Raw genomic sequence first — 14244 nt, 5'->3', positions numbered from 1 at the left:
TATGGCATTGCCATTGTAGTCAAGGAGCTGGCAGGCCGGTGGAAGAATGCTTGGTCGGGCCCGGATGGTGTCGAGGTCGGATTGTGAGATAAGGTTCGCAGACGCGCCGGTGTCCAGTTTAAATCGGATGCGAGCCTTGTTAACTGTGAGGACAGCACACCACTCATTGTCGGGATCCACACTGAGGATCGAGAGGCGTTGCGCAGGTGTGGTGGAGGCCAGCTCATGTGTGGTTATGATGCCCACCCGACATGGAGACTTGAGGTAGTCAGCATCAGGGTCCGTTGGGCTGTCGGGATCAGAATCTGGCATGCCTTGTTGTCTTGTACTTCTGCGCAGCAGCTGGGATCGCAGGCTGCTGAGCGGTGGAGCGGATCTGCAGAGGGCTGCATAGTGGCCAAACTTGCCACACTGGAGACATCGGCATCCTCTTGCCGGACATTGCCGCTTTAAGTGGGTGGAGCCACAAGTCGGACACGTCATGACGCTGATGTCAGCGTGATCCGTGCGCGATCACGCATGCGCAGTGCGATCGGCCGACGTACGCACCTGCGTGGTCGGGTTTTCGGTCTCGTCGTCCTCTCGGTCATGACGCGCATGCGCAGGGATCCGAGAAAAGCGTGCAAAATGGCCACTCTCCTCGATGCTCAGGCCCTGCATTTGTGCAATGGCCTGCACCCTTTCTGCCTCGTGGGAGGCCAGCTTTGCAGTTTCTGCCGTCCTGATGTGGGAGTAACAATTCTTGGCATCCTCATGGACAACGCACGTCTCGATAGCGACAGAGAGGATCAACTGTTTGATTTCAAGGAGCTGCTGCCGCAGGGAGTCGGAGTGGACCCCGAAAATGATCTGATCCCGGATCATGAAATTAGCCGTCGAGTCATCATTACATGACTGCGCTAGGCTGCGGATATGGGTCAAGAAGGATTGAAAAGGTTCATCCTTACCCTGAAGCCTCTGCTGGAAAATGTACCGTTCAAAGCTCTCATTCACCTCATGTCGCAGTGGCTGTCGAACTTCAGCAGGACTGTTTTGAATTTTGTTTTGTCTTTGCCGTCGGCGAACGTAAGCGAATTGTAGATGTGGATGGCGTGGTCCCCTGCAGTGGAGAGAAATAGCGCGATCTTCCTGGCATCCGATGCTGCCTCGAGGGCAGAGGCCTCGATGTACAAGAGGAACTTTTACTTGAAGACTTTCCAGTTTGCACCGAGGTTGCCGGAGATGCGGAGTTGCGGAGGAGGCTGGATGTTTTCCATTTCGCTGGATGACTGCTTGATGGTCGATGCTGATTCACTCGAGGTAGGTCCGTCAAGATCAATATCACTCCGGTACCATGATGTGTTAGGCAGATTGGTTCGATGTGGACTGCACTCGATGCAGGGAGGTTCGAAACAGACGCCTAACACAGGAGAAGATCCAACACTGTTTTATTCAACTAGCTGAACTGCTGTACATATTCAGCTGTGGGTCAACACTATACTGATCTGACTAGTGTGACCTTGTAGTAGCCTGACCAGACTTACTAACTATCGCATGGTGTTTGTGCTTGCTAGCTCGTGGACTCTGACTGTCTCAGTAGCTGGGACCCGAGAGAGTGGGTAACCTAGTGCCCTCTGGCTTTATAGTGGTAGTGTCCTGTCTGGCGATTGGCTGTGCTGTGTTGTATGGTTACTGGTCATCCTATGTGTCAATCACTGCCTGTCTGCATCTTATTATATACATGAATGGATATTATGACAATCACTATCACAGAAAGTAGTTGAGGCCAAAACGTTGTGTACTTTTTAGAAGGAATTCGGGATAGCTCTTGGGGCTAAAGGGATCAAGGGATATGGGGGAAGGCAGGATCAAAGGATATAACTTCAACATAGAAGGAGGCCATTCGGCGCATCGAGTCTGCACCGACCCACTTAAACCCTTACTTCCACCCTAACCCCGTAACCCTTAATGATCAGCTATGATCATAAAGATTGGCGGAGCAGACGCGAAGGGCCGATTGGTCTCCTCCTTCTTCTATTTTCTATGCATGTTTCTAGATGTACGCCACAATTGGGATGTGCAACTAAAAAAAGATATTGCAATGTTCCAACTCATTGAAGGATAAGGTCAATTACTGTCAATCTGAAGTTTTACCTCTTTAATTTCCATTTCCATCAGTCAATAAAGAATTCTGAATGCAAACATACATCAACCAATTAATAGTGAGATGGGTGACAGGCAATTCGTCTCAGTCTTCACACTTCCTGTGTTTGGATTGGATTGGATTTGTTGATTGTCACGTGTACCGAGGTACAGTGAAAAGTATTTTTCTGCGAGCAACTCAACAGATCATTAAGTGCATGGGAAGAAAAGGGAATAAAAGAAAATACAATAAAGGGCAACACAAGGTATACAATGTAACTACATAATCACCGGCATCGGATGAAGCATACAGGGGTGTAGTGTTAATGAGGTCAGTCCATAAGGGGGTCATTTAGGAGATTGGTAACAGCGGGGAAGAAGCTGTTTTTGAGTCTGTTGGTGCGTGTTCTCAGACATCTGTATCTCCTGCCCGATGGAAGAAGTTGGAAGAGTGAGTAAGCCAGGTGGGAGGGGTCTTTGATTATGCTGCCTGCTTTCCCCAGGCAGCGGGAGGTGTAGACGGAGTCAATGGATGGGAGGCATGTTTGTGTGATGGACTGGGCGGTGTTCACAACTCTCTGAAGTTTCTTGCGGTCCTGGGCCGAGCAGTTGCCATACCAGGCTGCGATGCAGCGAGATAGGATGCTTTCTATGGTGTGATCGATTTTTTTCTGTCTATGTAATTTAATTCCCGAAACTGAGCCAGTATTGTTTTCCAAAGGAAGTCCTCAGGAAGCCTTTTTCAAAGGCTTTTTCTGAATATGTAGCGCAATAGGGGTTACATTCAGTAGTCCCCTGGCATTGAATATGAATAGCAGAGGAAAAGAGAATGAACAGCAGAGGAAAAGAGGTAGTATTAAGGCACATGGGGGTAGAAATTGATGTAACTAATGCCTGTTGGAGATCTTGGGCGAAATTCTCCTACCCGCCCCGCCACATTTCTGCCCCGACCGGCCGGCGGGAGTCTCCGTAACACCGGCCGGTCAATGGGGTTTCCCATTGTGGGGCAGCCCCACGCCGTCGGGAAACCCCCGGGCGCCGGCAAAACGGAGACTCCCGCCGGCGGAGAATGACGCCCCTTAATCCTGCCACGGCACATGGTGAAATTTAAATCCAATAAAAATCTGGAATCATTGGTGTGATCTACTGGCTGCGTTCCGCCCAAACGGCTGTACGGCAGGTAGATATCGGGTGTCCCTCTTCCATGATCTACCCGGCTTGCCATGCTGCGTGAGATTTAAAGGGATCTCGCAAGACGTCATGATCTGAATCCCGCCCATTGTGGGTGGAATCATTATCTGGCAAACCTGCATATTAGAGCGAGACAGCTAGTCCCACTCTAAGATGCACTCGTCTGATCTACTGAGGCCCTGGGATCTAACTCCTTTGCCTGGGGACCTCAGACAAGTGCTGGTCAGTCCTGGTCCCCACAAATTGGGAATTGGAGACCCAGGAGATTGGAGGCCCCCAGGTGGTTACCCTCTGGGCAGCGTTGCATGCTGGCACTGCTGGCACCATCTGGGTACCTTGGCACTGTCAGCCTGGCACTGCCAGCATTGCACGCTGGCAGTGTCACCTGTGTGCCATCCTGGCATTACCAAGGTGCCCAGGTGGCCAGTTGGCTCGGGCACTGCCAGATTGGCAGTGACAGGGTGCTAGGTTAGTATATTCCCCGCACTGGAGATCGGGCCTAGGGGTGCCCTGCTAGTGTGGGGTAGGGTGGAGGGGGGGGCATGAGATGAGTTGAGGCTTTGGGGGTTTTGAGGGACGTGTCAAGGGGTCGAGAGATCGGGATGCCATTTTTAAATAGCGTCCTGATCTCTTCCTGCACTGAGGATGCCCGGCGAGTGGATTTCTGGAAACGGGATTAAATGTGGCCTCGGCAGGGCATTCCCCACTGAGACCCTGGATTGCAACAATAGATTGGTAGTCCAGATAGATAGCATGTGTTTCTTCTTGCTCCAAGAGCCAGGAAACACCCGGCTAAACGTGTGCACCACCGGATCCTGTTGCAATTTGGTTAGACCGCATCCTAGAAGTCTAATGATGACCATGAAACCATTCCTGATTGTCACTAATCGTCACTGATCCACAGTGAACCTGATTCTTAACTGCCCTCTGAAATAGCAATTAAGGATGGACAATAAATTCTGGCCCAGCCTGCTATACCACATACCACTAATTATTTTTTTTAAATCTTGTGGCACAGAGGATAGTGTCCCTGCCTCTGAGCCAGAAGCTCCGGGTTTGAATTCCACTCTGAGACTTGATGGTCATGGAAGATGTTTATAATATGGCTCGATCTTGCCTCATAGAGATGATGGCCAGCGGCTGGGCACTCTGCTCGGAGTAACGGCCACTCCATTACAGCAAAGAATAAAGAACAAAGAAATGTACAGCACAGGAACAGGCCCTTCGGCCCTCCAAGCCCGTGCCGACCATACTGCCCGACTAAACTACAATCTTCTACACTTCCTGGGTCCGTATCCTTCTATTCCCATCCTATTCATATATTTGTCAAGTTCCCCTTAAATGTCCCTATCGTCCCTGCCTCCACTACCTCCTCCGGTAGTGAGTTCCAGGCACCCACTACCCTCTGCGTAAAAAACTTGCCTCGTACATCTACTCTAAACTTTTCCCCTCTCACCTTAAACCTATGCCCCCTAGTAATTGACCCCTCTACCCTGGGGAAAAGCCTCTGACTATCCACTCTGTCTATGCCCCTCATAATTTTGTATACCTCTATCAGGTCGCCCCTCAACCTCCTTCGTTCCAGCGAGAACAAACCGAGTTTATTCAATCGCTCCTCATAGCTTATGCCCTCCATACCAGGCAACAATCTGGTAAATCTCTTCTGCACCCTCTCTAAAGCCTCCACATCCTTCTGGTAGTGTGGCGACCAGAATTGAACACTATACTCCAAGTGTGGCCTAACTAAGGTTCTATACAGCTGCAACATGACTTGCCAATTCTTATACTCAATGCCCCGGCCAATGAAGGCAAGCATGCCGTATGCCTTCTTGACTACCTTCTCCACCTGTGTAGCCCCTTTCAGTGATCTGTGGACCTGTACTCCTAGATCTCTTTGACTTTCAATACTCTTGAGGGTTTTACCATTCACTGTATATTCCCTACCTGCATTAGCCCTTCCAAAATGCATTACCTCACATTTGTCCAGGTTAAACTCCATCTGCCATCTCTCCGCCCAAGTCTCCAGACAATCTAAATCCTGCTGTATCCTCAGACAATCCTCATCGCTATCCGCAATTCCACCAACCTTTGTGTCGTCTGCAAACTTACTAATCAGACCAGTTACATTTTCCTCCAAATCATTTATATATACTACAAAGAGCAAAGGTCCCAGCACTGATCCCTGTGGAACACCACTGGTCACAGCCCTCCAATTAGAAAAGCATCCCTCCATTGCTACCCTCTGCCTTCTATGGCCTAGCCAGTTCTGTATCCACCTTGCCAGTTCACCCCTGATCCCGTGTGACTTCACCTTTTGTACTAGTCTACCATGAGGGACCTTGTCAAAGGCCTGATTGGACAAGGAGGAGTTCAGTGACAGACCTGGACCCAAAAACAAACTAATGATCTCGAGCTGGTAGACCCTGGCGAGCAGGTAGGGATGAGGGGAATGCCTCTGGGAAATGGTTGAGGAGATGGTGGAAGCAGGGAGAGAAAGATGTGGAGGTTGTCCAGAAAGGAGGCACCTCTCTGCCCCCACTTTCACTCACCAGCAACCCTCAGGGATACACCGCTGGGCGGTACCTTTATGCAGGCCTTTCCCAGTGGCTGTTAAATCTGAGTGATGGTATGATGAGGCCTTTGAGTGGACATTCATTATATACTTTAGGGCCTCAATTGGGCCATGAATGCTGGCCCACCCGACAACTGGCCCTCAGCTCACAATATCGTGGTGAGGGTGAGTGTAAGCCGAAGGACAGCGGTCATGCCACTGACGGCAAAGTTATTTCCGCGCCAGCTGGCGGGGCACCAAAGGCCTTTCCCGCCAGCTGGCGGGGCGGAGATCAGTCCGGCGCGGGCCTAGCCCCTCAAGCTGAGGGCTCGGCCCCTCAAGACGCGGAGAATTCCGCACCTTTGGGGCGGCGCGATGCTGGACTGATTCGCGCCGTTTTTGGCGCCGGTCGGCGGACATCGCGTCAATTGCGGAGAATCCTGCCCCTGATGTTGCTTTCCTAATGCTATTTTGTGTGCTTAACTGGTTTCCGATTGTAATTTGCAGTTGATTTACAGGACTGATGATGCTTTCTTCTTGATTGATGATCTGTTGTTTTGGAGCAGAAGTCCACAGTTTTTTCACAGACTAAAGTCAACAAGATTACTAAGTAAAACAATGACATTAAGTATTGGCAAAAGCTTTGGTGTCCACAGCTAATCCCCAATTGTACACAAACAGCAGTTACTAAACTCAACTTGAAAAAAAAACATTGTGACAGCAGTGTAACCTCCTCAGAACATCCACTCATGGACATTTATTTTTGCATCTACTGCCCTCTCTATAACTCCCTCACCTTTTAGAAAAGTATTGTGATTGTTGTTACAAATATGACGATTATAAGATCGAATTGTTTTGAGATTGTGTCTTTACTTTAGGGTAAGGTGGAGGAATGAAGTCGGTCATGTAACCAGCTCTAGATTCTTCTGACAAAAAACCTGGGTGGCTTGCGTGCTAAAGGATAAAGGGGGGTGGGGGCATGTTACCTTCTTCTGGGAAGAACGCACAATGATTTATACCGATAAGCAATGATCTGAGCAGCTGTGCGAATGGTGGATAGATTGCTCTGTGCAAATGGTGGATAGATTGCTCTTATCTAAGTCCAGGGAGATGTTAGGAATTTCAGCATTTTTAAATGGTTATATTTCAAACTGTCTATTTATTTACAGAATAGAATGAAATTGGAGGTATAGAGGATAACTAATCAGCATTTCTACCTGGATACAAGGCATAATTCACATCATGTTGATGGACTTTCCGAGGAGAAGAGTCCATAGCAAGTTATTATATGTTTGGGTTGCAGGTTTTGTGAAGTATTATTTAATTTCACAGATATGGGCAGTTTGCAAGAATCCAAAAATTATGAGAACTATGAAACCATTGTTGAGTGTCATGTAAAGTCATCTGGTTGACAAACATCCTTTAGGGAGGTAAATCTCCCATCCTTATCTACATGTTTTGTCTACATGTGACTTTGGGCCCATAGCAATGTGGTTGACTCTTAACTACCTGTTGACATGACCTAGCAAGCAACTTAGTTATATCAAAACACTCTAAAGTCGAATTCCCTTCCAAGCAGCACTGTGGGCATTCCCGCATCACATGGACTGCAGCAGTTCAAGAAGGCAGCTCATCGTCGCCCTCTGAATGGAAATGAGGCACGGGCAATAAATGCTGACTTCGCCGGTGAAGCCCACATCCCGCGAATTCATAAGGTTAAAAAATTGAAAAAGGAAAAAGACAGCTAGTCCAACACCTTCAGCAGTAAAACTGCAGGCCCTATTGGCTACCACACAAAATGTTGGTGAGACCTTGAGCTCAGATTACAGAAATGGAGCACGTGAGCAGGAGGATTCACTTAGCTTGTACTGGTGGGAAGAATCTTCAAATCATCCCTCACTATGAAAGTGGAGGGATTATGAAAGCGCCGTCCACACCTGGTCGCTACGGTGCGTGAACGCTGGGGGGGCGGCCTGTGGGGGGGCGAGGGCGGAACCTGCACCGGGGGGTACCTTAAATGTGGGGTGGCCTGCGATTGGTGCCCACCGATCGTCGTGCCGTCCTCTCTGAAGGAGGACCTCTTTCCTTCCACGGCCCCGCAAGAATCCGTCCGCCATCTTCTTGCGGGGTGGACTTAGAGCGGACGGCAACCATGCATGCACCCGCGCATGCGCGGATGACGTCCGTTATGCAGCGTCGGCCGCGTCATCTATGCGGCGCCACTTTTACCCGGGCAACAAGGCCTGGCGCGGGTAGATGACGCGGCCCCGATACTGGCCCATTGTCAGGGCCTGAATCGGTCGGCCACTTCGGCGTGGAGGTGGAGAATCCCGCCCGTTAAACTTGCAATCTTGTCACTGGAAGTGCAAATTTCTTTTTTAAAAGTTAGCGTTCTCTCCAGGGATCATAACCCCATGCAACTCTGCACCCACTTTTCCAAAACGTAATTTCTCTCCAGTGTATCTCCTTCATAATTCACCTCCATGGCACTGTCCTTGTTTGATTTGATGTCTATCAGTTACATCACAATACATTTTAGCAGAGATTTCTATTCTCACCCCATCACAGTCATCTTGTAATGACATAAGTCTCTGCTTTATGCCCTTGTTTTGTATCTACATGTTTTCCTTTATCTGCATTATGTAGAAGCATTGATTCAAGTTTCTATTTCAGGTAGACACTTACAAAATTATTCAACACCCATCACTCTGTTCTCAGCTTCTCTGAAACTAAGTTGACAATAAACCAGAAGTTTCTACCATTAAACAATGCATTTTATTCAGATCCCGCTAAGGCATTGCACCATGGATTGATTCTGTTTACCACCCTGGTCATTGAATCTGACAGTGCTTGCTGTCCTTGCAGTCCTGCATGTCCCTGATTGAACTTCAAGCCTTGCACCCTATTTTTACCAAGACCATTGATTTCCACCTCTGCAATTTCTTTGTCCTTACCTCCTCTCAGTAAAACTTTCATCCATGCCATTATCAGACTAGACATTTTGAATTCTTTCCCTGCCAAGGCTCTTGAATTCAATATCACAAAGGTCCAAAGAGTCTGATGCTCCACCAGTTCCATTGATTGCTTTCCACTATTACATCACTCCTGTTTCGATTTAGTTGGTTACCATTCCCTGAATTTGGTGACTTATTCTGCGGCCAAGGGAACGTACAAAGTACATACATAGTAGACAAAAGAATAATCAACAGAGAACATTGACAAATGGTACATCGACAAACAGTGACTGGTTACAGTGTGGAACAAGGGGCCAAATAAAGCAAATACATGAGCAAGAGCAGCATAGGGCGTCGTGAATAGTGTTCTTACAGGGAACAGATCAGTCCGAGGGAGAGTGGTTGAGGAGTCTTGTAGCTGTGGGGAAGAAGCTGTTCCTATGTCTGGATGGGCGGGTCTTCAAACTTCTGTACCTTCTGTCTGATGGAAGGGTCTGGAAGAAGGCAATGCCTGGGTGGGAGAGGTCTCTGATAATGCTGCCTGCCTTCCTGAGGCAGCGGGAGGTGTATACAGAATCAATGTGGGGTGGCAAGCTTATGTGATGCAATTTTCGCCTCCTGTATATCATCCCTTTTGCTTTACTCTTATGGCAGACTTTTAGGATGGCTCTATACGTTTTGCAGTCTTTATCAATAATTTGGATGTAGGGACCAAATGTATGGTGGCTAAATTTGTTGATGACAAAGGCAGATAGGAAAGTAAGTTATCAAGAGTAGCTAAATGTGAACTTGTTCCCTCTGGTGGGAAGAATCAAAAAATAGTGTACTATTTAAATGGTGACTACAGAATTCAGTGACACAGAGGGATCTGGATGTCCTGGTGCATGAATCACAAAAGGTTAGTATTCGGGTACAGCAAGTGATTAAGAAAGCAAATAAATCTTTTGCATTTATTGCAAGTACAATGGAATATAAAAGTAGGGACGTTTCACTGTAACTGTGCAAAGTGTTGGTGAGGCCACACCTGGAATACTGAAGTGGGTTTTATTCTCCTTATTTGAAAAAGGATATCATTGCATTTGATGCAATTTAGAGAAGGTTCACTTGACTTATGCCAAGGATGAAGGACTTACCTTGTGAAGAAATGTTGAACAGGTTGGGTCTCTACCCATCAGAGTCTAGTATAGTGAGAGGTAATCTTATTGAAAGATAAAAGATCCTGAGGGGACATGACAGGACCGGGAAGATGTTTTCTTTTGTGGGGAAAACTGCACACAATTTAAAAATAAGAGGATTTCCTTTTTGAGATGAAGATGAGAAGATTTTTTTCTCTCAGAGGGCCATTGGTATGCGGAATATGCTTCCCAGAAAATAGTGGAGGTTATGTCATTGGATGTATTCAAGGCTGAGTCAGATAAGATATTTGCTAGACCAGAAAGCCAAGGGATGTGGGACAGACAGGAAAGCGGAACTGAGATCACAATCAGATCACAATCTTATCAAATAACGGAGCAGGCTCAAGAGGCCGAATGGCCCATTACTTCTCCAGTGTTCCTTCCTATGTTCCGACTCGACACTAGAACTCTATCCATGAGCATTCTATCATGCTACTTCTCACCTCAAAACCAGTTTTTGATCCAGTTTTCATCCACCATCCTTAGTTAATCTTCGACTACTGTTTGGCATTGCTTTCTCTTCCCACACACTTTGCCATGTTTGAAACTTTAAAGATGCTGGGTAAGTGGCAATTATTGAGACAACACAGCCATACCTTTACACCAGTGCTGTGCGTTATTGTGTCATACCTGTGTCTTTACATTCAAACTCTGAGTGGGAGTCACAGGTTCTCATGCTTCCTTCACAGCTGTTTTCATCACTACCATCTTCGCAGTCCCAATCCCCATCGCAATGCCATCGCAGTGGAACACAATTGCCGTCCAGGTAACACTGAAATTGTTTTCTGTGACAACCACCAGGTGGCCTTGTGGCTGTTGGGGCAATGCAACAGTACATTTACCACTTAATACAATTATTTCCTGCAATTAGTTGATTAAAAAATGATGATACGGCTATGGCAATTATGTTAATCATACTTTCTTCAGTGCTTTACTAATACATATTTTTATTGATTTTTCCCAGACACTTTGCCTGTGTTTTCAGTCTACATTTAAGGCATACTGTTCAACTGTGCCTGTGGTCTGGTTAATACTGGCATACCATATCAAACTGGAATGCTTCAGTAAAAGTTCATCAGTGTAGGAGTTCAAATATTAATTTAGATGCAACATTAGAGACCACAAATGTAATTGTAACAAAAGTGTTCACTGTTTATAGGTAAACCTCAGATATGACTAATTTTACAAACCAGAGGAATACATTATCAGAAAAATACATTTTCAAAAAACAAGAAAAAAAACTCAATTTTTGCGAGGCACAGTAAAACAGATTTAATAAAGATTTCAGAACACTGAGGCAAAATAATGGAAAAGTTAACACCTGTTGATGTGTTTTATTTCGAGCAAAGGGGCGCTTCTTTTCTCATTGCCTACTGGTAATAACCGATGGGCTGCTTTGCCAAACTGCTGGAATGAAATCTGCACAAGTGTGGCCCATGATTACTTTGAGAGAGACTCAGACAGCATTGTGATGTCTTAAATAACAACAATGTCAATGATTGAGCAGAACAAGAAACTAATTAAGCAGAGCTAAAAGTTGTGTAAAATAAAAATGCCTTGTTCTATGCAAACATGACAAACAACATAACCTTCTAAAGGTGAACCAATCATTCATGCATGGACCTGCATGAAGTCCATTCATTTGTATACTACGGACAAAGAGCCTTCCTCCCATGTAGGCTTCCACTCCATGGAATGGAAAAATTAAGCATTATTCTATAATATTTCAACAATGATTTACCTTTGGCTCTCCCTGGATCCACAATAGCTCTTTCCCATTATGGAAATCCCCAAACCATCTAAATGGGGATTCTAAGTGATTAACTCAACTTGTTGTGGCACAACATGTAGAGCTGCTATTTAGCTGATTGAGAACAAATGAACATTGTGAGTTTGAAAAATTTAATATTTCAATAATGTAAAAATATTCTTTTAAATCAGCTTAATTTTTAGTTGTAATGTATGCAATGTAAGATATTCTATATGGAGTCTGTAAAATTATTTATTTCAGAATCAGCATTCACAGAATACGTATTTAGTAAATAAATATTTTAACATACACTATTCATTAATTTTTCAACTACTTTCAAAGTGGAAAATTTCAATCGTTCTAACCCTAATATCATATTTAAATGTAAATTCTAAAAATTAGTATGAAATAGAAGACCCACATTAGCATTTCCAAGGCAGTACTCAAATGCCCTAAAGCGAGGTAAAACCCATGTTGAGGAACAGTAGAAACTAATAAAGTGCTTTCCATGCTTATGATAGTCAATATTAAGATAAAAATAAATTATTCAGGAAAGTGTATATAGATTAATGGTCTGAATGAAAGGATGGAATCTCACTATATTTGTGGGTTATTAATGGTTACTTAAGAGTCCCCTCCTTTTGCCACTGGGATTTTACCTGTGGTGGGAGAGGCCAGTGCCAAGTCTCCCGCCCACTAGATAAAACCTAATGGACTGCTGGCTGAGCAAGATGTGGACAGGGTACCTCCTTTTTGGGCCTCCATGCCCATTAATGGTCGCAACTACCCTCCTGCCCACTCCTCACTCGAACCTCACCGAGACATTTCCTCGCCCAGCCTTTCTCCCAACACCCCCCTTCCCTGTCCACTTCAGCAGTCCACCACTCTCACTGGGGACAGCCAGCCTGACCCCACTGAGTCTCTGGGAGAACCTGGTGGGCTGGGTCCATCGCAAAACAGATTCTTTGTGGTCTTGAAGCACTGGCCACAAGTTCCAGTGGCAAGATTTGCACAAGAGAGTTTTGGATCATTTGATTGGCCAGCAACTCTCAAAGGCAGAGCTGCCTCCCCAATGGGGCAGAAGGTTTTGCTCAATCCAATTAATAACCAGAGATCTGTGAAATGTCTGCTGGGCTAGCCGACCAAACCAGAGCAGGCCTATTCCATACTTTTACATGGTAGGGGGAGGGGGTGTGGACCATCCACCCCCCCACCCCTCCTCCCCGCCCCGCAAAGTATAACATTTAGCCAGTGATTTAAATATGCCTGGTAGGCATTTTCTGAGTTACATAACCTATCTGAAATGGAGTTAATTCTCATTTTCTGTCAGGACATATTATTGTTTCAATTTTGAAGTTAAAGGATGGATAGAATATTCAGTTTAGAACTGTGCACAACTATTTTCAATTAATTCATGAGGAAGACCTTAATAGGTCACTGTTAAGTTCAGCATTCCTCGGTTTTCATTTGTCTTTACTTATAAGATAAAAGTGACGGGTTTCTTTGCGTGACTTTAATTATTGTGTTGGAATAATGAACTTCAAAACTAAGGCTGCGATTTTCCTGGCCCATTCACCGCAGGCACAAATCCCGTAATGGCCAGAAACCCTGGCGAGAGGGCCACAGTGGGATTTGTGACAGCCTGCACCCCCCGGCGACATAATCAGGTTTGTACTATATATTGTAATGTATTTAAATATTCAGAATCGGCTTCATGCCAAATCATCCGGGAATGTCAGATGTTCCTATCCGCCGGCATCATGTGTCACTGGTGGGAATCACAGACCTGATGACCACACTGAGGTTCAGAGGTCAGTGTACCCCAGGATGGTCAGGGACAAGGTTGCCCTCTGCCAGTGTCTGGCTGATACTGTCAAAGGGTGAGGCCTGAAAGGGGATGGGGCCAGGGCCTGCAGGGAGACCCATTGGATGTTTCCAATACCAGATGCCAGCGATCCTTGTGAGTGGTTGATGCCAGTGATCATTATTTGGGGGGGGCTCCTGATATCTGTCTGGGTTGCGACAAGGGGGTCTTTAACTTCACTTTGAGATCGGGGAGCCCTTTAAAACGGCAAGCTGGCTGGTGTCTTTGGGATCCGTTTCCCACAATGATGGCACAAAGCACACACTCCCTTCTACAAATTGACCAAATCTGGGAAGATCTTAACAGAAGCCCTGCCTTGGGAGAACACACTGGCTTTCAGTCAGAACCTGACACTTTGCCATTTTGAGGGGGGGGTGGGGGGGGGGGGAGAATTCTGCCCTAATTCTTTTCAATATGTTCACCATACACCTGAAGGTATCAATCTAATTTTTGAAAAGACTTGTTTCATCGCATGTATTAGCAGTTACATTTTTCTATAATCCAGAAGTACATATAATGTTTTTTTTCTAGCAATCCTTTTGTATTGGTGGTTGTTTGATTGGATTCACTGATTTGTAAATATCTTCACATGTAATTGCATTCAACAGATGAACAGAAGGGGTGAAAAAGGGACAGTT

General features: G+C 46.0%; 1 protein-coding gene across 1 annotated transcript in view; it reads right to left on the bottom strand.

The window, feature by feature from the left end:
- The window catches only part of LOC140406652 (low-density lipoprotein receptor-related protein 1-like), a 1475832-nt gene that overhangs the window by 1069699 nt on the left and 391889 nt on the right, over window positions 1–14244 (bottom strand). Inside the window, exon 15 of the mRNA XM_072494659.1 lies at window positions 10623–10805. Within this exon, the coding sequence (XP_072350760.1) occupies window positions 10623–10805 (183 nt within the window). The remainder of the gene's footprint in view (window positions 1–10622; window positions 10806–14244) is intronic.

Source organism: Scyliorhinus torazame, chromosome 2 (assembly GCF_047496885.1).
Source record: "Scyliorhinus torazame isolate Kashiwa2021f chromosome 2, sScyTor2.1, whole genome shotgun sequence".
Lineage (NCBI taxonomy): Eukaryota > Metazoa > Chordata > Chondrichthyes > Carcharhiniformes > Scyliorhinidae > Scyliorhinus > Scyliorhinus torazame.
Note: the sequence above shows the minus strand (reverse complement) of the source record. Positions and strands in the feature narration are given on the sequence as shown.